The sequence below is a fragment of the Chelmon rostratus genome, chromosome 22 (assembly GCF_017976325.1).
Source record: "Chelmon rostratus isolate fCheRos1 chromosome 22, fCheRos1.pri, whole genome shotgun sequence".
Taxonomy (NCBI): domain Eukaryota; kingdom Metazoa; phylum Chordata; class Actinopteri; order Chaetodontiformes; family Chaetodontidae; genus Chelmon; species Chelmon rostratus.
This window is the reverse complement of record NC_055679.1, coordinates 16,867,659-16,890,504: the sequence shown is the minus strand read 5'-3', so window position 1 is coordinate 16,890,504 and position 22,846 is coordinate 16,867,659. Positions and strand designations below refer to the sequence as shown.

Below are 22,846 nucleotides of genomic sequence, written 5' to 3'. Positions count from 1 at the left end.
TTACAATCAATTCCACCATAATACTTGACTGGACAGTAAAAGTTGTCATATTATAGAACAGCTGGAACCCTGGAGTGCTCAGCAGGTTACTCGAGGACACTTGTGCTGCAGAGCCGAGGTTTCCTGACATGTGCTTGAACTCAAGCTTTTTAATTAAAGGACGGTCTCTCTGTGAGTTATGTCCCTTTACTGCCGAGAGCGTGGATCTAACACGGTCCAGTGTCACAGCTCGGGAGGTGAAGGGGAAGTAGAGCATAAAGACACAGTAAAATTCACTCATTAAAAATGCCGTATCTCTCAAACCAGTGCTTTGATCAGCTGCACAAAGGGAGACCCAGACGATAGATGCATGTGGCAGACAGTTGAACCCCTGCCTCCCACATACATCTGTCTGCACCATGCAATTAAGTAGTGACAATGGTTTGTGATTATGTGTGCTCTCCACAGGTCAATGCTTTTCATCCTTTGAAGTAACAAAACAGGAAATTAATAGAGGAGGACAGGATATATATTTATATATATTTTATTAAAAACTGTTGCCTGACAGTTTAGAATCATTGCTTATAAGAGACTCGAACTCTGATAGAGTAGATGTTTACAAATGGTCACTGTTAATGTACAATCATGAAGAAATGCATGCTTGGTAGCTCCTGACTAGCATTTTCATACCAGGATGCTGCACATTTATACCTCACTTGCCCAAATCTGACTGAGGCACACATGAAATTGTATGACGACAGCAGGCGAAGAGCTATAACGTCAGTATTAACCGATTTATTCCTTCACTAAAAAAGTAGGATTTTGGGTTCTTCAATGGTGAAATCAACTTATTTGCCCTAATGGGGTAGTGCAACACAACTTAACAAAGAAGAAACAGACCTGAAAAATGACTGTTTTTAAAACTACAAACCCAGAGTACCCTGGCTAGAAAGTGAGTAGTCGCACAAACTGGATGCTTAAATTTATCCTTATTTAGTGAAGAATTTCAAACAGAGCACCTATATTATTGCAATTTATCTCAAAACAGGAGATATAAGGCACAATGTCTGCAAATACAAGCATCAAAATTCAAAATGTTTTCTTCCTTTTGAGCATTTCCTTAGAAATACAGTTCATGCATTCTTTCTACAGTATGTGCTCATTAAAAAGCCCATTTTCTGTAAGTAGTTTTCTTTTAAATTTAAAAGAACAATGGTTTTGATGGAAACATATTTCCTAACAAACCATAACTCCGAAAACAAGTGGCAGCCTGTGCTTTTCAAACAATAAATCTTCCTATTTTATAAATATTAGCTCTTGGCTCTGATATAAAAAAAAGTCAATGTTGCTGTTTCATGTCCATATACACTGTTTTACCCATTAACCTGTGGCTAAAAGGGCAAAAACACATTTTAACTGTATGAAAAATATCTACAATACTCATAACATTTCCAGTTCTTTCCAGGATTCTGGTTTTTCATCCCACAATTTCAATGTTTTTTATGTTAACTTTAAAATACAGGAGTAAAATCTCTTAACCAGAGAGATCAACCTAAAGAGCAGAACATCAACTTCCTGTTTTCTTTGTAGAAGCTGGATTTTCACAGTAAAATCCCACCTTGTTGCGCTGTTAAAATCTTGAACAGACATCAGCGATACTTTGCATCCATAATTCAGATGAAACCTCTTTTTGGCGTTCTTTTAAAACTCTTTCTTTAGATTTTGCTTTAACAAAATAAAAAAGTAGCTTTTAAACTACAAAGTGTGGCCAATAGCAACAAGCTCACATGAAGGCGGTCAGTTTTTTATAACTTGTTTCACACAAAAGTAGCTCCTTCATCCGTGCGCAGTAAAAAAAAAAACAAAACAAAAAAATCCCAGACTTCCTTGGTTTTCTTGGCTTTAAATATTTCTGACAACTGTTGACTCACTTCCGCACACATGCTTCTGGACTTGACCTTTGACCCACAGCTGCGACAAACTATTAACTGTGACCTCAGCCAGCACCGCTGAGCATCAGTAGCAGTTGTTGGCATACAAAACATGTTCAGAGGAACAGAATCCAGTTCTTTGAGGGAAACGCAGTCTGGTTTTCCACATACAGTATGTAGCGCTCAGCAGTGGGTTTCTGTTTCAGGTAAACAGTCCATCCGGAGTCCTTCCTGAGCTGGTGACCCCTGATCTGAGATCAATCAGGGGTCGAAAGTTGTCTATCAACTGGCTCCGGTGCTGTGATCTGACTTCACTGCTGTAAAACCGAGTTACTGTTCAAGAATCATTGCCTCTTGGAAGGCTTCGATCCATCTGAAGACAAGAACACAACACAGACAATCAGCCACCATTGAGACAAACACATTAAAACACTTCACTTTAAAGATATAATCCGTCAGATTTTCATAAAATCAAACCACATTTTTGATATTATTTATTTTTCAGTTATAGAAATAATGTTTTTATATTCAGTATTCATCTCTTTGTAGAATAGTTTTCATCAGTGGTGGAGTCTGCCATCACTGTTTTGGATTTGCAGGAAATGATGCATTTTCTGTCACTGATATCAGCCTCACTTTTTCCTCTTCACTCTCTTTACACTCTGTCTGAGCTGGATTAAGTTTCTGCAAACATGAACCTAATGCTTTCTGCTGCTGCGTCACATTAAAAGCATTAAACTGGTAAAACTTGACATGAAAATGACACGAAATTCTGTGTATTTGTCACCAAGGTTAGCACTAACCACGACTGTTTATCGAAAGTGCATCCACGATATAAGACAACAGTCCTTTTTCGACAAAGGTTCACTACGCAGGAACTGTTGGTTACAGTTTGTAAACACAAACACCACCAGAAACGCACTTCCTGCCCCTGACAGCAGTTTCCAGACACACACAGCACAGTGCACCACCTGCAGCATCACATGGCTACATGACTACCTGCAGGAAAATGAGTGATATTGTATTATTTGACCAAATAATGTGCCTATTGTGTGTTAACAGCATTGTTTGTGTATATGAACGAACAGCTACGCTAACATTAGGATTAGTGGCTCTTAACTAGCCAGAGAGTTTAGCTGTCTTCTGTCTAGCTCATTAACAGGTATTGGAGTAGACAGTAATTACATGTCATGATGATAACATCATTACAATGCAGAGTCATCTGTGGAGTAACAGCAACTTTAGCTGATTGCTTTCTATCCGGACTGGAGAATTTAGCGGAGCTTCCCGAGCTTCAGACACAGACGTCACAGATTACAGCGTTGACCTGGTTGCCCCCTTTCCTTCACGTGTTTTAATATTAGTTGGGGGCTACGCACCCACTGCCCACAGGTTAGAGGCCAGAAATGTCCAGCACACAGCGAAATAATAAAATGAACAAATACAGGCAGAGGGCAGGGTCTCTGCAGGTAAATACACCATCACACACTTCTAGTGGGTCATAAGTGAGAGAGATAACACATTCTTCTTTAGGCAAATCCTGCACAGCATACCTGTAAATATTGCAGCAAGTTAACAAACGTTTCTGTGCTCTGCTGCTGTTGTGTGAAAACTACTCTCTCCACGTGCAGCATGAAACCAGACCATGGTTATTATAATTATTGACTGACTTCTTTCCTGAGTCACCACAGTTTGTTTGGTGACACTGTAAACAGACACACAAGCTGCTCTTCTGCTCCTGACAAAGCAGCTGCTCAGGGGAGTGTTTGCTGTCGCACTTGCTGTTACCAAGGTAACCACAGGTGATGCCAAATCAACCAGGACTGATATATTCAAGGATTAGAACTCTAAGGCTTTGTACCTCTGTGCAGTGGGGATGTCGTCAGCTTTGAAGATGTAAAACAGCGTATTTTTGTGATACAGCTTAAACTGCAGCTTCTGAGCTGGCCCGTTCTTCTCCTCCCTCAGGAAAAACCCGAGCAAGGGCTGACTCTCCAACGCCGCAACATCCTGCAGAGAGAAACAATCACTCAGCCAGGAGGTAGAAAAGCTACACAGAATTTAGAAAACCATAAAAAACACACAGTCTGCGTACCTCGCTGGCAGCATAGGTGTACAGGACTTTATTCTTAATGACAAACCACAGCCTCTTCCACTGCTTCTTGTTGCCTTTTGACCTGTTTAAGTAGCCGCTCATGGAGGAGTTCTCCGTGTTGGCGGAAACCTGGAAAATCAGCGGGAGAATAATAAGTTGCTTCATATCCTCACTAAATGAAAGATGCAAAAAATGACAAACACTGAAAGGAGTTCATTTCTGTTCCTTGCCTCTTTTAGTGCAGCAGGAATTTTCTTCTGTTTTCTAGTGAAGGAGAAAGCTCCAGATTTGATAGGAGAAACTGATGTTGAGGCACAGCGGTCACCTAAAAAAAACAAAATACAATAAATAAATAAACCAAAAGTAAATAATCTCTATCATGTTAAAGAAGAAGTCGGATGATATTCTGTGTTATTGTCAATAAAATCTGATTAAAAGACCAAAACCAACAATGCATTAGTCTTCTAATCTAGTCATCCTGGCCAAGCCCATCAGTTCCTACTCAAGATATAAATCCTTAGAAAGAAGTCACAAATATATAGTTCCATCTTTTAAAAAGCTAAATAATTTACTTAAACAGCTGGACACTGCCTTTTTTAATCCAACATTCCTCAAAGAGGAGAAATAGTCCATCTTTTTGGACTACTTTCAGCAGCGGACTGATACAAATGAAGTGGTCTGTTGAGTGTTGGCAGCAGCAGGACGATGTGTGTGGGATTGAGTCAACATGAACTACAGTGTGTGTTCATGCTGATGGAGGAACATGTCACTCAGTTCAGCAGAAATCCTTGTTTTCTTACTATTCTCCTGCAGCTTGGCAAAGCAGTGATCACACACGCGAGCTGGTTGGTTCTTCAAGTACTCCAGGTAGTACTTATTGGTTGAGCACGCCTGGCACACCACCTATGAGAATCACATGTAACTGTGATGAGAAGGGGGTTCATTAAACCGTGTGCTGTTAGAGTGCTGGTAGTCATAGCGGTACAGACCTTGCCACAGGCGCGACAGTGATGCCTCCTCCAGGTCAGGGTGAACTCGCAGGTACAGATCATGCACATGGTGGCCCTCAGGTCTGGGATCCAGATGGGAGCCTTTGAACCTAAAGGGGCCCCGCTGTCGACAACACCCTCCGCCTGGGTCGAGAGAGATTGACGGTTCACATAGGCGCATTCAGGGTGAATTTATTCTCAAAAACACTTCACACACGCCCACAGAGATTTACAGTTTTACCTCCTCCTGACTACGGCTTGATATGAAAGTTATTTTCTTCTTTGTGTAGTCGTCTATGGCCTTGGCGATGGCCTCCAGCCACTCGTCTCTCTCTGTAGCCGAGCTGCAAGCACAAAATACTGCACGTCAGAACTCTCAGCTACAGCGAAAACAACCAAATCAAGTGTTTACAGCTCATGATGTGCAAAATCTGGAGATGAGGTTGATTTCTGAGACTGACCTGGCAGATAGGATGAAAGAGCGTTCAACGCTTTCAATGTTCAGCTCATTCTGATAGGCCTCCTGACTGGGTTTACTCACCTGGAAAACACACCAGAGACCCATAAATAACAGATTAGCACCAGAGATTGTGGATGATTGAAACTGTTGCTGCAAACATGAATAATTCACTAGAGCCAATATCTGAACACTCGCAGATTTATAGGACTGGGAAGCAAAAACAGATCTGAAGCTATAATAAAAGATGCAATATGGAATTAAATATTAAAAGCAAAACAAAGAACATCTAACGTGAGAACAAAATCTGACAACAGGACAAGGCCAGAACATGATTGAGCAGAGTCCATCGAGGAAAAGATAACACAAACATACAGAGTGAGCGTATAAAACAAACTGAGAGTAAACGACTCAAATAAAGAAAGACTGGGCCATCATCACAGTGTGTTGCTGTGTTTCCAGAGTGTCTCTAACCTTCATCCCAGCCAGGGAGAGGACACTGTTGAGTTTGTACTGGCCAGACTGGACCGGAGTGGTGTACATGAGTGCATCATTGAACTGAAGGAACACAGGGATGAGAAAACACAGACAGATTTAAGGAGTCAGAATATAAATGTATTGTGCTTCTGTAGATTAAATTAACTCCCTCTTGAGAGGAAATAGAGGAAGGAGAAAAGTAAAAGCATGGCATAAACTGGATTTAGTCCGAAACTATTTTCCTGCACATTAATCGCTCACCAGAAAGAACATCCGCGGCTGCATGACTTTCCTCGACAGCTTCATTAGCGTGCCCTCCTTCAGAAACACCTGCAGACATGGACAAACGCATACGACAGCTACATAACAGCACATAAACAGGTGGTGGGAGTCATGCCGAAAATCCTCCCACTGTGACAAACCTATGAAGTTTGGTTTGGGTGAGATTTTAACCCTGAAACACTCGGGTGACTTACTCTGCCCGGCTGAACGATCTCATGGTGGCCGTTGAGGCTGTACTGAATGTGCATCAGCTTCTGGAAGTTATCCTGGAACACAACATCAGGGAGGTGAGCAGAAACAGGAGGCTAAAGTAGACAAACCGTGAAGCTTGGTGTGGAATAAGGTCTTACCCCTTGTTTCATAATATCATTAGCATGGTTGGCCACTTCTTTCACGATGCTGAGGGCAGCTGCATGGACAGGAAAGATAAAACATGAGTGCTTCTCTCTATGTACGCCACAGATGATTGTCCTGGTGTGTTCTGGCCTTTATCTAACCTTGTGTGTCTTTATAATCCTCCGAGTCTTCTGGGAGGTTCTTCAGATAATCTGGAAGAGAGCAAAAAGGTGTACATTTATTTTGACAAGAAAAGGTGGATTAGAATGCACATCCAAACCCTGGCTGGGTTCAGCTGCAGGAAAATGAAAAAAAGAAAAAGGAAAAGAAAAAAAAGGAAAAGGAAAAGGAAAAGGAGATGCTGTCCGTCCACAGAAATGAGGAGTTTTAAATCAAACAATATTTCGACCTGCAAGTCAACAAAAACAGATATGTACAGGCAAAACAACAGCAATTTGCTATGAACGGAGAAAACACATAATGCATTAATGAAGGGACTGTAGTCCAGAATATGCATGAGAAGAAACAACTTAGTAGTCGATGTAGGTTTTAGCACCAGGAGGAGGCATAAAAGTAAACTTAAGTAGAAAAAACAGTCTAAAAATACTCCGTAAACTCCGTCCACCAGGTGTCAGTATTGTACCAAAACCTGGACGAAACCAGAAGAGACAGACCTGACTTCAGTCCAAGTTTCATTCACGTGTTGTCAATAAAGGAGAGCCATAATTCAATAAAGCCTCGACCTTTAGTGTGCAGAGCTTTGCAGAACAGACCAGAAGAAGGAGTGAATGTGTGTCGGGGTGCTCGTACCTGTGAGCAGCAGCTGGTACTGAGGGATTCTCTGCACTGGTTTCAGCAGGTAGTGTTTCAGAGCCAGGCTGGCACATCTTGGACTCATCTGAGACAAAACAAACAGCAAAAAGATGTCTTCACACACTGCTGCGAACCCCAACAAATACACACAGACACTGAACTGTGTTATTTTTAAATGTCTACTGTGAGCTGTGAAAATGACAAACATTCAAATCCAAAGCTGATAAAAAAAATATATATGTTTTTGCTGGGTACAGCTTTGAAAAATGAAGTAGAGGAAGAATTACTTAGAAACTGAAAATTACTTTTGAAAAAGATTAAATACACACACACACACACACAGAAACAGAGTAAAAGCAAACACACAATCCTGTTTCAGCTCTACCTCAAACTCTTTGACGACAGCGGCGAACGCGGTGTTCTTCCTGCACTGTTCGTCTAACAGAGCCACGTTGTTGTCAAACTGGCGGATGTAGGTGGAGTACATCTTCAGGTAAGGACCCTTCTGGACAAAGATGTCCGACAGTCTCTGGTGATCGCTCCTGTGACCAGACGGACGTTAACAGCGAGTGAAAAACAAGTCATTCAGTACAAATGTGAGAGAAGTAGGGACAAATGACAGCAGAGCAGTGTTGATTCATTCAGACTTTTTTAGATGTAAAACACTCTGTGACTCACTATTAAAGCTACTCCGTACTGAGGTGAGATAACTGCCTTTCATGGAAGATAACAGTTTTTGGAACTTTAGAACTACATTTATTAGTACTGGACATAATTTGATGTGCTAATGATAACATTTCACTCAAAAATGAGAATAAAAGTGAGTCCTGCAGAGCAGCAGCGTGAGAGCTGAAATGATCTGAGAGGTTGTTAACAAACCTCCAGTTAAACACAAGGCAGGTAAAACACTTATTTGGAAGACAAATAACAGTGACTATAACCAAACTGTCCATTAAAATTGTTAAGCGCACTGTAAGACTGCAAAATGACAGCAAATACAGGAAGTCAAAGTTGAACCAGGAAACTGCTCTGCAAAATCAAACATCTAACTTCCAGTTAAGACAGTTCAGATGATGACTTTAGTGTTCACCTTTGTTTAAACTACCATATAAGTGGTTTAAGTATTGTTTTTTAAACTGTGAGATGTACTTGGGAGAGCATTCAAGTGCCCCATATTCTATTGTACTCTTGCATGGAGCCAAAACTCGAATGTGAACACAGACATGATGTACATATTCTACACTCAGTGTGTTACTGACACTTCTCCACCGTCCATCCCAAAAAATATCTCCATAAATCCTCTTAGAAATCATAGAACTCATAAGTGCAGGACTTGCCTGTGAATCATCACAAGTGTTCTTCAGGATTAAAGTAATCCAGTGAGAGCTGTCTGTGCATCCATTAGTAGTTTACAAACAAGAACTGCCAACTGAGCTCACTGTTAATGTTGCCAATATGCCAACAGGCTAAAAAGAAACGGGGTCAAGTTGCAGCCCACATTATAACTCACTGAATGCATCCCCTGGAGCATTGTGGGAACTGTAGTTCCAACAATGAGAGCATGTTTATCCACCAAATAGACGTCAGACTAAGCCCTATAAATATTTTTGACATTATCATTATTTATATATTTATAAAAAAGGTTTGTGTGTGTTTACCAGTGTGCCACCCTCTCCTCCAGCTCCCTCAGCAGGTCTCTGTTCAGCTGGTAGAGCTGTGGCAGGTAATACAGGATCTGGCTGAGGATCCGCTCATCAACCACCGGCTTCCCATTCTGACGGGTTGCCTTGGCAACAGCATCCCGGAAGTCCTGGAGAGACACAGAGGGTGAGTGGTGCTATTTCCTTCTCTCACGCGCACACGCAGCTGCACAGGGTGGGGTGACACATGACAACATGGTGTATTGCAGGAACACCTGGTTATCACCTCGTAAACTGAGCCCTGCTCCACATCTCCACACGTAATTTACAACACACACACACGCAGAGCTGAGTCAGCACTCTTGAGTTTGTCCAGCGTGCCAACACACACACCAACCTGGAAGGAAGCAGGGAGGCCACGCAGGATCCCAATGTCCTGCTTAACATGTGTTTTCTCTATCTGTCTGTCTGTCAAGCACACACTTGCAGACAAATTCACTTAACAGTAAGAATAACATGTGATGAAAGACAACAGTCACAATCAATAGCACACCTATCAGTAACAGATTTAATCTGAGGTCAATACACTTAATGATGAATGATGTTTAGCCTGCCTGCTATGGCATTAATTAGTGCAGTAGTGTGAAGCATTACTAAGGTCATTAATATATCCATTACAAGCATTTTTTTAATCTAATCACCAACCAGTAAAGTGTTCAACCAGATCGTCTTCATCATGTCACGCTGAACTTTTTTTTTATACCGAGTATAGTTATATAAGTTTGTATAGTTGTATAAGTTTTTTATACCGAGAACAACAAAAACACAAGACAAGCTAATTAACAATTCTCCAGTTCACACCACTTGTGCAAATCCCTGCGCCCTCATCTTACCAGAGCAGAGGCAGAAACACAACTAACCCCAAAGAACACAAGAAGCCTAACAAAGAAGAAGGGAAAGTAGCAATTTAGAAAAGAAATCTGGGGTTTAGCCACAGAAGTGAATTCCAAAAATCATGACGTATCAATCATCATGCACTGGCTTATAAAACTACCACTTGTGTTAACAGGGAAGACAAAAGCTGCCCACCCCCAGTCTTCTCCGGTCCTGCAGGTAAACTCACAAACTACTGTCTTTCTATTCACAAAACACACGTGCACTTTGGCTACAAATAAGCCAACTTCAAAAAGGGACAAAAAAATGTAAACACATCGGCTGGATGACTTGCCACAAGTATGCACACACACAGTCACCCACGCACCCACCTGCGCACATTTAACACATACTGCATACACACACAGGCGCGTGCACGCCCGCGCACACACACACACACACACACACACACACACACACACACACACACACACACACACACACACACACACACACACACACACACACACACAGAGGATTATCTAAGGCATGTGTGTGTCTGGAGGTCGTCTCTGTGGCCTGAGGAAGCAGCTGCTGCCCGGCCAGGCCGTCCGTGGACAGAGAAGAATGCGATCTGACCTCCTTTCTTGGACAGAGCGCCGCGCCTCGCCCTCCCCCCGCCGGCCACAGGACGACGTTTTCTACTAATCCTGCGCTGGTCTCGCCAAAGCCACGTCTGAGGCCGCCAGACAGGTGGACCCTCCACCCTCGGTGCGGGTTGAACCCTCTCACCTGAGACTAGTCTGTCCTCCACATATACATAAACAAAGGCAGAGCTGTCAGATGTTACAACCAGCAGATGCAAAAATAGTCTAACATATTGACCGCATTAGGAGCATGGTTATCTACGTCCAATTTCACAGAGCTCATGTCCACTCAAATCATTTTCAACAGCAGTACATGGACACAGAGCTCAGCAAGCACAACCTAAATTTACAAATAGTGAAATTAGAAGTCACAAGACCAGCCTGATTTTGCTCACGTCACGTCAACATCCAGGCGTCATCCAGTCACATGGTTCCTGTTAGTCTTGCCTTCGTTTGAATCCGAGAAGCATGCGACACGATGGGTGATAGGACAACATTTCAGCACATTTCTTTGGAGCTAAATCTTTCAGCAGATCATATAATGCAGACTTGTGGTTGTCAGAGAACAGTGATGGTAGCTAAGAAACGTTTTTGATCATTCACTATTATCAGAGTAAATCTGTAGAATTATTGGGATTATGGTTTTAATACACATTGCCCAGCTTTACATGGACAAACTAAAAAATAAAATCTACGAAACAGATCTTTTCAGTGCAGCATTTTAAACTACTCCTTGTAATATCTTCTAGGTTTGTCAACATGCATTTATGGCACATGATTAATTTATCTTTAAAATACAGATGGCTGCTAGCAAGAAAGCCATCACACCAAACTAGGAACGAAGTGCAACTATCACTGAAATAATCTGTATGGATAAACTGACTGTTAAAGATGGGCTGAGTCATTCTGGAGAAAGATTGTTGATGTTGCCACCTCTTCTTCTTCACCATGTGGTTACATGTTAGCATGCCAGATTTACCGTCCCTCTCGCTTCCCCCGTCTCCCCTCCCGTTCCCTTCGCCCTGTGCTCGAGCACCTGCTGATTGGTTAGAAACGTGTTGCGAGGCTCAGTCCGCGCCACTTTGTTTGTTGACCGTTTGCAAAGCCGGGGCCGTGCACAAAAATCAGAGTGGACAGCTTGCTGACCCACTCATTTAACACGAAATCATCAATAAAAATCAAGCTGGGAAAACAAACTTTTTGGCATTTAAGCTCACCACACACACTGCACAGCTCCCCCTCAACAGAGCCAAACCAAACCTCAACTGAAGACAAGCTAATAATGTCCCTTTTTGACTCACTCATGCTCTCTTTTTCTTGCACCAACACACACACACACACACACACACACACACACACACACACACACTCTTGCCTGACAGTGTTCTGCGTAATTGGACTGATCAAAGTGCCGCCTGCCTACTTGCGGCCATGCGTTTACCTGCCCACTGCCGCCCCCAGGAAACCAAAAGCCTCCAACGCAGCAGCTTTAAAAGCCTCAGCTGTGAAGCTACTGCAATATTCGACTCTGAACAGGCACTTGAGCAAAGACAACACCAGCCAAGACCTCATTAATTCATGCCCATCCCTGGGAAAAAAGCTTTGATCGCCATTCAAAACAATCACATCATCTGCACGGGTGACAAAACATACAGCGCGCTTTGTTATTGTTCCCCCGACTGCAGAAACAACTTTAAAATGTTCCTTTAATGTAACCTTTGAGTAAATAAGGCACTTACTATGTGAAGAAGCTTCAGGACATCCACAAACCTGATGAAGGAGCAGAAAAACATCAGTTAGAAGCACAAAATTCTGTATTTTTGGGCTTTTTAGCACAGATTACAGCAGCGATGGTGACCACTCACACTTTCTCTGAGCTCATTATCTCCTGGGCGATGTGCACCACCTTCTTCCTCTTCATCTCATCCTCTTGCTGAAAGGAAAGGAATCAGTTAAGCGACGCTACAGAAATGCCAACAGCGGCCGACTTCACCAAAACACGACGCCGATCACTCACAGGCTCACTGCAAATCACCATGATCACTGGATCCCGTTTCAAACCATCGGGATCGAGTTTACAGCCCTCCAAACAACACCTCAACCAGGCCTGAAAGTACAGCGCCGACCTTTCCCTTCTCCCTCTCTCTCCCCTCTCCCCTCTCCCTGTGCTTTTCTGATGGTGTGTGTTGTTGAATGGTAATGGGGCGGTCTCTCAATGACTTAATTTGGACAGCGGCCTTGGCCCCCGTTTGACTGAAATGTCCTACTGGTCCCACCGGAGCCTGTATTTGCGATACCCTGGAGCTTTGAGTGGCATCAGACGCAGGCGCTGACAGTATCATGGAGAGGGTCACACAGGACGATGAAAGAAAGAAAAAAAAAATCCTCTTTCAATCACTGAGAGAGCTATTCCTGAACGTGTAGCCCTTCTGTGTTTGCTCACCATCCCCCTCTTTTAACACACACATACACACACACACACCCTCTTCTGGAAAGCTGTGACAGGCAATGAACACACTTGGCAGCAAGCGTGTGCACAATCTCCAGTGGCTGTGATATGAGACACTGTCATGTGTGAGCGTCCTGTCCTGTCATGTTTCACATGAAAAGAGCTGATTTTTACTTTTACCAACTTTTTTTTGGAAGTTGGGACGCAAGTAAACAATACTCATGCAGGGAAATGGCGCCTGTGAGTGTTTTAACATCATCTTTACATCATTATATTATTATTAGTGATGCTTTGGCGTGTAAGTAGCATTTTACTTTGCTGAGCTTTTGTCTGTTTTATATGTTTGTAAATTTCACACATTTCGGCTTTAGACTGTTGGTCAGACAAAAACAAATTGGACATGTGACCTTGGGCTCTAAAATGGGCAATTTTTTAAAATTTTCTGTAATTTCATAGACAAACAATAGATTGAATGAGCAATTAACAATAACAAATAACCCTTAGCTGCAGCCCAAATAAGATTATGTTTTAAATATAAGTGCAAAAGTGGGTGTGTCTTTTCATTAGCATTTATTTTAGCCACAATCTGATGAAATGACAGACCAGTTTTTAAAGGAATAAAGCTGACATTTAATTTTCTGTGCATTTCTAGAAAGCCGCTGTATAAAAAATATAAGAACAGGGATGTTTGTTCCACTGGTGGAAACTAGAGGCATGTCGGCATGGAAACAAAATATATTTTTATTGTTCTGGTATCGTCATCCGCTACGGGAAAATGTTTCAGGTTAATATTTATACACATGTAGTTATTTATTACTTTATGGTCTTTAATGTACAATAACTGAACTGCCCTTACAGTTTAAAGGGAGGTGATTACCTGTCGGTCTGCCTCGTCCAGGTGCTCCTTGCTGGAGGTGGAGCTGTTGTCCTCTTCGTCTGAACTGTGGATCTCCTCCTCCTCAGAGTGGATGTCCTGCCTCAGCCAGTCACTGCTCGCCAAAACACATAAGCCACACGTTCAACACGACAAACAGACGGAGCGACAGTCACGGGAAGATTAAACGGAATCCGCAGCAGAAGTCAGCTTTGCTTCAGCGGGAATGTTAAAATGTGTGAATGAGAAGCAGGGCAGGACTGCAGAGGAGCGCGAGTGTGTTTAGAAAAACACACAAAAATGGAATATGGTCAGGTGTACTTGTGCAAGACTTGATAAACTGAACACACTTAGTCTTTACTCATAAGAAGCATATGAGTCAGTGCAGGTCTCATTCAGAGGTCTTATACAATAGAAGATGCTGATTAACCTCAGACCACATCTAGAACATCAATAATCATTTCCACATCTTCACTCGGCAGGTGCAAAGAAAATGCAAACAAAGGTTGAGTAAAATGTTTAACTTAAGCCTCTTTCACACACAGTTCCAAGTGAATTACTGTGTACAGTTTCACTATTCGCACATGCAGCCACATTCAGGAACATTTCCGTCTTGCACCTTTTCACACATGTCACGACAGTGAACATATGGGGCAAGGGACGGTCCAGCAGATGGTGGCAACGCACTTATAGGTGCCAACTGCCGTAACACTCAAGAGAAGAAGTAGTGGTAGAAGAAGAAGAAGGGGCAAGGCTGGATGTACGTGTGTATGGGAGAGGAAGTCTCATTACTTTCAGGAACATGGTGGGTGACGAGCTGTTTTTGTCTGGTTATCTTTTAATGCATTCAATATTCAACAAGTTTGCGAGACAAGTCATGTTTTTTTTTTTTGTGATCCAATTCACACATGACCCCATGCAGGACATGTTCCTGAACATTTCAGGGATAGACTGCATGTGTGAAAGGGGCTTCGGGCTGCTCAATGAAGGAACTTAGCACAAAAAACAACAAACAAACAAACAAAAAATCTCATTGGATGTATGCCATTGCTATAATCATTGAAATTATTTTTGAAGCACAAATAGTGAAAGTGGTTCTATAATGAATGAATGAATAATGAATAAGAAGCTATGATGGGTATTTTTCCTCTATTTGTTGACATTTCAAATAATCAATCAGATTTATCGATAATGACAACAGCTATAAGTTGCAGCCCCAATAATTATTAATATTTGCATTGTTAATTCCGCACAATCATACAGTCTTTTCAATTCAGGTTGTTGCGATGAAATCGTTTTGATGAAATCATTTTACAAAACGTCTAAATTACTGATTGCAAACAAAATGTTGTTAAAAAAAAAAACTAATTATCACGGCTAACTTTTTGTTTCACCTGATGAGATGCTGAACGATGGAAATCTGATCACTGTGCTAAGCATTTTGATTTAATTATATCCTAACATCAGAAGCGCTCTCAAAAACAGCATTATTCTGTTGGATGCTGGTCAGGCACAAAAAGTGATGACTGCCATGCACCAAAAAAGAGGTGTTCAGTACAAATGAACCCTTCGAAACTAAACTTCAAACTGAACTGACACACCGAACCACCAGCGTCATTGAACGAGTCAGTAGCTTTTAGCAGGTCCTCACGGTGTCTGCGAGCACCGTGGTCAGTTCAGCCGTGATTCACTGCGCATTACTTCCTTGTTCAAAGCATATTAATAAGCCGGCGAAGCCACAGAAACAATCACCATGACAGCTGGTGAACAGAGATGTGTTCACTTACTACAGAGAGTACTGAAGCCTTTGAATGGTGACGCGTTCACTTCCTGTAGTAAAAACTGCACTGAACAAAGTGATGTGAATCAGCAAAGTGACGCCTAATCTGTTGAACAACTGTTTGATTATTTATTCATTAACATTCTGAGGAAGTGAAAGAACGAGCTGTGTTTGTGTGTGCAGCAATTTCCATATCGTGATAAATATCTAAACTCTTATTAATATTGTAATATTGATTTCAGCCATACTGTCCAGTCCTAGTTACTATTATGTTGTAGGGAGGCCTATATTCACTCTAATATAAAACCTGTGTTTCTGTATATGTGCTGTACCTTTATCAACCCTGCTGCTGGCAGACAACACTTTGGCTGGCTGTCTGCCAGGTTAGCACAAGCAGCAACATGTGTTTGTGTGTCACTCATGTTCTGATCTAGCTCTCATCTGTAGATTTAAGATGTCTGATTTCAAACAGGCCGATTTAATGTGTTTTGATTTGGATCCTGCTGTTTCTCTGGATTTCCTGCACAACCCTCGCAGAGCTTGTAGATGTTGTACCTTGGCGAAAAGGGTGATGGCTCAGAATAAATATTAGATAGGAAAGACTGTGGGACTCTAAAAATTCTCACATTTCCTTTCACTCTCATCAGCAATAGCCCACTCTCTCCACTTCCTTGTTTTTCTTCCCTGCCTCCCGACAGTCTCTTTTACCTAAATCGCAAGACACACTCACTCTTCCTCAACTCCTTTCTCCCTTATGCTTTCTCTATAGTGGAGCATTCCAACACACTGGGTCAGGCACAGAGCGCCACTTGTTTACAGCCTGAGGCTACTTACATAAACTTAACAGGCTCAGATGCCTGGGAAACACTACAGATTCACTCTCCCCCTCTTTCTCCTTCCAAACACACAAACACCCGGCGAACCATTCTGCATACCAGACAGAATTAAGAAGCAGGGTACATCTTGATTGTTCTAACGGCCGATTTCACACCGTCACCCAACGTGGCCTCTACTTCATCACTTGTAGTGCACTGTCTGACAGTAGAAACATGCCGTCTATCATGGGAACAGCTCCTCATCGTAACAGGCTGGGCCTACTATCAAGACAAGAGTGGCTCAATGGGATCTTAATATAGCATGAATGTGGCCAGTGGCCAATTTGCTGGCAGCTTATTACTGAAAATCAGTGTTGAGAGATTAGCCACTCTGACAATCGGTTAATTGTTTGTGTCATTTACTGATTAAAATGCCAAAGATTCTCCAGTTTTAGATCTTAAAGCTGCACTAATCAATATTTTTATCACGAGTGGATCAAATTATTATATGTAATGTGAACACTTGACTCACAGTGGCCCTCAGTTCTGGAGCATTCAGAGTGTTTTAGTGCCTTTAAAGGTGAATATTGGACATATTCATCAGGTGGCCAGAAGCATGACTCCACATGATGCTAATGTTGCTACGTGTCTGCTGGACATGCAAATAAGCAACTGTTTGCTAACGCATAGGCCATAAAAACCGTAAAAGGTGATAAAGTGTGACGTGTTGTGTTCAAAGCTTAAAGATAATAAAAGAATAAGTGACAAATTAAATGATACTGAAAACTATCACGAGTTGCAGCTCGATTTAAAACCATTTCTGATGAGTTATCTTCACTACAGGGGTAATGCATTGGAAATATCTGGGTAAAAACATAATAAACACAAATAATTCATTTATAGTATGAACTTCTGTGAACTGGCGAGCAGCTGCTCTTCAGCAGGAGCCAAGAAATAACTGGATCTACAATGTTGTGAAACCGGTTCACTGCTGGAGGAGGTTCTGTGATTGTTGTTGATCTTCCCACAATAAATCATGTCCAGTTTACTTAATGAGATATTCTATGTATTTATATCTGCTCTGTTCAGTGTCCTTTACAGCATGTCCCTATTGTTTATCTTCAGCTTAAATATTCTGGTTTCCTTAAATATTTCGCTCGGCTCATGTTTCCTTCTCTGTATAGCCCTCTGCAAACTGCTGCTGTTCTATAGGTGAGATGCAAAACGATGATTTAGTTGTTCATTAACCGGGATGCAAACAAAAGGCACTTCAGATGTTCTCACGGAGACACGCAGGAGAAAATGGAGTGATGAGGTTAGGAAGAGGCTAAACACAGTGCGAGGGCGGGCAGCCTGAGGAGGAGGAGGCTGGTGGTTGCTGGAGGTTTATTTTCCCTGTTCTAGAGAGCTGTGTGGCGTTTCTGCGATTCTCAGACATTTCCTGCCCTGGCCACTGAAAATAACCCACAGGAAAACAGGCCGACCTGCTGCACATCAATGCTCTATTCAAATTCAGTGCCACTGGCTCAAAGGCTGACTTTCACGTTCGTGTAAATACAAACCACCAATTTCACCTGTGCAACCTGTCGCATGCAGCGGTTCCCACACTGAAGCTACAGGTCAGCTGAAATTACAGGGGTTAGGTGTTGGACTGCAGGTCTGGACCTCGGGCCTGCGTCCTCTTTAAGGCTCTTTTTCCCTCACATGCAAATACGTGCAGCCATTGTTCATCAAAGTATGAAAAAGTCATTTTACTTGAACTGAGAAATTCCACTGACAATGATTGTTGACATGTTTTCAGTCTTTTCTATTATACTGAGAGGTTATTCTGGCTGAGATGATAAATCATCTACATACACCTGCTACTGCTGGATCACCACAGAATGAAGCTAGCTAATTATTTTATTAGTTGTTTGATAATACATCATCAACAATTTTGATAATTGATCATTGGTTTAAGTAATTCAGGAAGTGGAGTAGCCAAACACTTGCTGTTTCCAGCTTCTGAAATGTGACGATTTGCTTATTTTCTGTGTTTTATGTCACTGTAAGTGGATTTTGTGTGGGTTTTGGACTGGCACACAGACTTAATTAATCAGTAAATCATAAAAATAAATGAGAGCTGGGGCGCTCTGGTGGCCATCTTTTTTATAATAAATGTATGAAATGACACAAAAAAAATCCTGAAAATGATCAGACGCATCAAGAATAAAAAAATGATTAGCAGCATCCTTACACAAGATGTTTAAAAACTTTTGTGAAATACTGTACCTCTCGTACTCATGGTCCTGGTATCTGTGATATGGATCCTGCACCTCATAGATGTCTGAATCGGCTGCGTCGGGGTCATGTGGCCAGCCCAGCCTCGCGCTGTGAAACGGCAGGTTCATGTACTCCGGGATCTCCTCATACAGAGGGACATTCTCATAGTCTACTGATTCTTCTCCACCTTCTCCACAAATATCAGCCTCCCCTATGCAGCTCTTGGGCCGCTCCAGGCTTTTCTCCCCCCGGTTTGACTCCACACTGGTACAGTCCAGAGACTGGCCCCCCTTGGCCAGCAGCTTTGGCAGCATCTTGACAGACAGCCTGAGCTCCAGCAGCTTCCGGAAAGAGATGCTCCTCTTTTGAGAGTCGGCCCGGGTTGCCAGGTCAGCTGCGGAGAAGGACTGCGCCCTCTGCTTGCCCCCCAAAGCTGGTGCTCGGCTCTTCGGCGGCATGCTGCTCCTGGTGGGCATCTGCCGGCTGAAGAAGGTCACGCAGGGTCGGGTGAAGCGCCAGGCTGTTTTCTCCTGAGGAGGTGCAGGCAGCTCCCTCATGGGGGTGTTAGCATGTGGAGGTGCAGGAGGGCAGATGGAGGGTGGAGGGGGTGCCGGCAGGCTGTGTCTCTGAGGTTTCCTGGGCGGCGCCCTCGGTGACTGCTGATCCTCAGTGGAAAAGGCTTTCCTCGTGTTAGCCAGTGGAGGGTGACAGCCCAGTTTGATCTGTTTGGGGAGGCTGTGAGTGATTGGGTAGCGCTCAAAGTCGCCGTACCCGTCCTCTTCATCCTCCTCCACCCGGTGCTCCTCGTCCTCTTTTTTGTGGCTCATTGAGTCAGGTTGTGAGAGCAAGACTAAGGAGTGGGAGGTGTTTTTGTTAAGAGGCATGTGGAATGTTCTGTGAAGGCGAGGTGAGAGGGAGGTCTGTCGAGGAGGGGGGACGGGCACGTCGGTCTCATCATCCCCCAAACCTGATTCTTTCTGGGGTAAAGAGTCGTCACATGTGTCCTGTTTGAGCTCCTCGCCTTCTGAACTGAGAGACAGACCAGCTAAACTCAGATTCCCCTCAGCCTCCCGTGTCTCAGTCCCCCGTTTTTGCTCCTCTGCCACCTGATCCTGGGCACTGCCCTCCACGCCATCCTGCCTCACCAGGGCTGGCTTTTTAAGTTTACGTGGATGAGGGATGGGGAGAGGTTTACTGGGGGCGGCAGGGACCTGCAGGTCAGGGTGTGACCTGGTAGGAGATGCTTTGCTGATAGGCTCGCTGTGTTCTACCTGAGAGGATTCGTGAGGAGTGACGCTTGGAGAGACAATGATGCTGCCTGCAACATCACAGGCTGATTCAGAGTCTGTTAAATCTGTGTTTTGGGCCTTAGTCTGTACATCCGCTTTTAAAACATCAGACTCAGAAGCAACAGCAGCACTTTCCTGATGTTTTACAGTCTCTGAAATGTTCCCCTTCTGCTCCTCTTTGATCACCAATACCTTATCCAGATGTCTCTGTCTTTGAGGTTTATCCCTGGGCTTTCTGCTCAGCCCTCCACCTTCACTCTTCTCCACAGCAACGCCCTCCTCCAGGTGTTCTGCTTTCTCTTGCGGCCTCGTCCCTGTGAATCCATCTGTAGAAATCCCGTTCTGCAACAGCTCTTTGTGCAAATTGCTTCCTAGCTCAGTTGTATTTCCGTTTTCCAGACGATGGCACTGGGGGGAGTCCTCGCGCCCACAGGAGCAGGTGGGGATGATGTAATCCGATTCACGTTTGTTAGTCTCTGATAAAATCCCATTTTTGGAGTTGAGAAGTGAGAGGCTATCGCCTAAAGCCTCCTCCTGTTCCTGAGATAGGATAAGGGACTCGCTGGATTTGGGTGGTGGGGGTGAAACAGGGGGAGACGAGGCTGTGGATTTGGGAATGCATGGTTTGGGGGCAACAGCCGGTTTTGTCCTCTTGAGAGTAGCAGGGGAAGGTTGGGAGATGACCAAAGACTGAGAGAGGAGACCTGGTTTGGGGGCGATGGGCGGGGGAGAGGGTTTGGTGGTAGCAGGGAGTTTAGGTTTGGGAGCTAATGGAGGCTTCTTCACACCTGCAGTAAAGAAGAAGGAGGAGATTTACAGAAAAGTCAAAAATCATTCACTCACATTTCCTTTCGAGTGAATCATGCAACACCAACACTGCACATAAAAGCATGCTTCATCCAGCCCTCCGTGATTATAAGCATCGACAGCTGCAAGCTGTGGTTAAATCCAGGGGCCAGAGGTCACTCTTAGGGTCAGAGGGGATGAACTGAGGGTTGGAGTAATGTGCAAAATAAATTCCAGGATCAAAATTAGGATGTATAGCTTTAACAAAATGATGAAACTCTTGTCACATCTGCTCAACTATGTTGATTTATCATAAAGTAATTATCTGAGAAATGAGTTCTGAAGGGCTTACAACACACTTGGCAGCAAATACAAAGTAAAACTGGATTATTCAATTCAGATTCACCATCAGTGTACCATCCTTCCTGTTCTTGAGAAAGCATGGCATGCCTGTACTTCTTGTCTAAATTAAATGGGTAAACTACACCGACAGCAATCAATATTACAGATATAACGATTTCTGTTGCGTTCTTGTATTTCTAAAAAAAACATTTTTGCTCTTTATGGTCTGTTTCAGCCATTTATTGTATTGAATGTGTTCTCCCTCTACTATGAATAAATATTACTATTATACTAATATTCTAAATTGATTAGACAATCTAACTGGGATTAGCCTGGTTGAATAAAGTTTGAATAACAAAAAAAAAACAGAGGCTCCACACTAATAAAAAGCTGTGAATTGTGATTGTAGGCCATATTTTCCGCTCTACTGGCTGAAACTCTTGGCTGGCCGACACCACGAGAAGTGGAGTCATCGAGCGGATGTTTCCGAAAAGGCCAACGACCAAAAACCGCTCTGCCTCCCATACATGCTGCTCTCACTTTGTAGACAGAGCCGCGCCAAACTACGTTCAAAAAATACTACATATAAAGATACTGGGCTTGTACATACAAATACCTGCGTGGTGGGACAGTAATTAGCTACTTCTACTAATCAGTCAGGTTTGTTTTTTTAATTCGGCATACATCTTTTCAGAAAAGTTCAACTTTAAGTAGTGGTTCACCCCGATTTATAGCAAAATTCCCCATTGATTGCGGTGACGAGCAGGGAGAATCAATTCAAAACTTTATCTAGCTGTTACTTTGCCGTTTATCTATAAGACGAATTTGCCAGTACATGCTAAGGATGCTATCAAAGTTAATAAACGATGTAGTCAGGGATAAAAAGCCGACCAATAACCGAAGCAACAATTTTTGAGCGGAATTTGGCCTTACGTTGTCGCTATAATAGGCAACGCCAGGTATCTGGATTAAAACCGCTCATGTCGTGTAAAGAACAATCATAAAAAAAAAAACTCTATGGCACTTGTCCAATTTGGTGACACGAATTCACAAAAGACACAACTCTTCATGCAAGCAAATGTTAACAGTTATACAGGATACGTTAACAGTGCAGTTTATTATCGAGTCCGACTTGTTGCATCAACAGCAGGACAGATGTTTTAAGACAAAGGATTTAACCCCCTCCAGCTCCAACAGTAGCTGTAATATCCAACGGAAAGGGACATTTTTCACTGTGAGTTATGATGGCGTTTTTAGAAAGCGCTCAAATTGAAGCCTGTCCTCTTTTATACATCTCTGAAAGCTGTTATTAAGAAAAACTGTAATTAGCTAACTGTGGCTGAGTAAAAATAGAGTGGATGCTACCGTCCGTTATAACATTCAAATTGCAAAAGTTTTTCAGTTTCTCCGAATAAACTTAAGAAGTATGTGTAACGTAATTTGGTTTTAGCTAACCACAACAGGCGCTTGCACAGCAGGATTTTGCTAAGTTAAGTTAGCTCCCCCACGAAACAAACCTGTGCTCATGACTCCCGACTTGCTCCTTTCTCCATGAGTAAATAGGCTTTCAATGGAATTGCGAGAAAATCTGCGTTTTTTCCTCCTTCGACACCATTGTCAGTTTGAAGACCACTTCACGGAGAAAACATGCAGATCCATCGCTGTTGTCCCTTATCTCGCCAGCGGATGCTCGGATAAAGTCTTAACGCTTGTTACTTTTTCCATTTTTC

General features: G+C 42.9%; 1 protein-coding gene across 1 annotated transcript; it reads right to left on the bottom strand.

Moving 5' to 3' along the window:
• Positions 1-516: 516 nt before the first annotated feature.
• Positions 517-22,787, bottom strand: fgd6 (FYVE, RhoGEF and PH domain containing 6). The gene is made up of 21 exons (XM_041963858.1): positions 22,634-22,787; positions 18,709-20,776; positions 13,846-13,957; positions 12,385-12,452; positions 12,259-12,289; positions 9,018-9,169; positions 7,745-7,901; positions 7,357-7,444; positions 6,708-6,758; positions 6,561-6,619; positions 6,405-6,476; positions 6,190-6,258; positions 5,926-6,009; positions 5,456-5,535; positions 5,236-5,338; positions 4,995-5,138; positions 4,806-4,908; positions 4,236-4,330; positions 4,006-4,134; positions 3,772-3,920; positions 517-2,283 (listed from the first exon to the last, which is right to left on the bottom strand). The coding sequence occupies exons 1-21, from the start codon at positions 22,641-22,643 to the stop codon at positions 2,241-2,243; spliced, it is 3,867 nt and encodes a 1,288-aa protein (XP_041819792.1). The 5' UTR covers positions 22,644-22,787; the 3' UTR covers positions 517-2,240.
• Positions 22,788-22,846: the final 59 nt, after the last annotated feature.

Excerpts from the sequence above, each read along its gene's own strand:
- fgd6 (XM_041963858.1), bottom strand. Across the intron at positions 7,445-7,744 it reads CTGTCGTCAAAGAGTTTGAG|ATGAGTCCAAGATGTGCCAG; the intron begins GTAGAGCTGAAA and ends GTTTTGTCTCAG. Across the intron at positions 3,921-4,005 it reads ACACCTATGCTGCCAGCGAG|GATGTTGCGGCGTTGGAGAG; the intron begins GTACGCAGACTG and ends TTCTCTCTGCAG.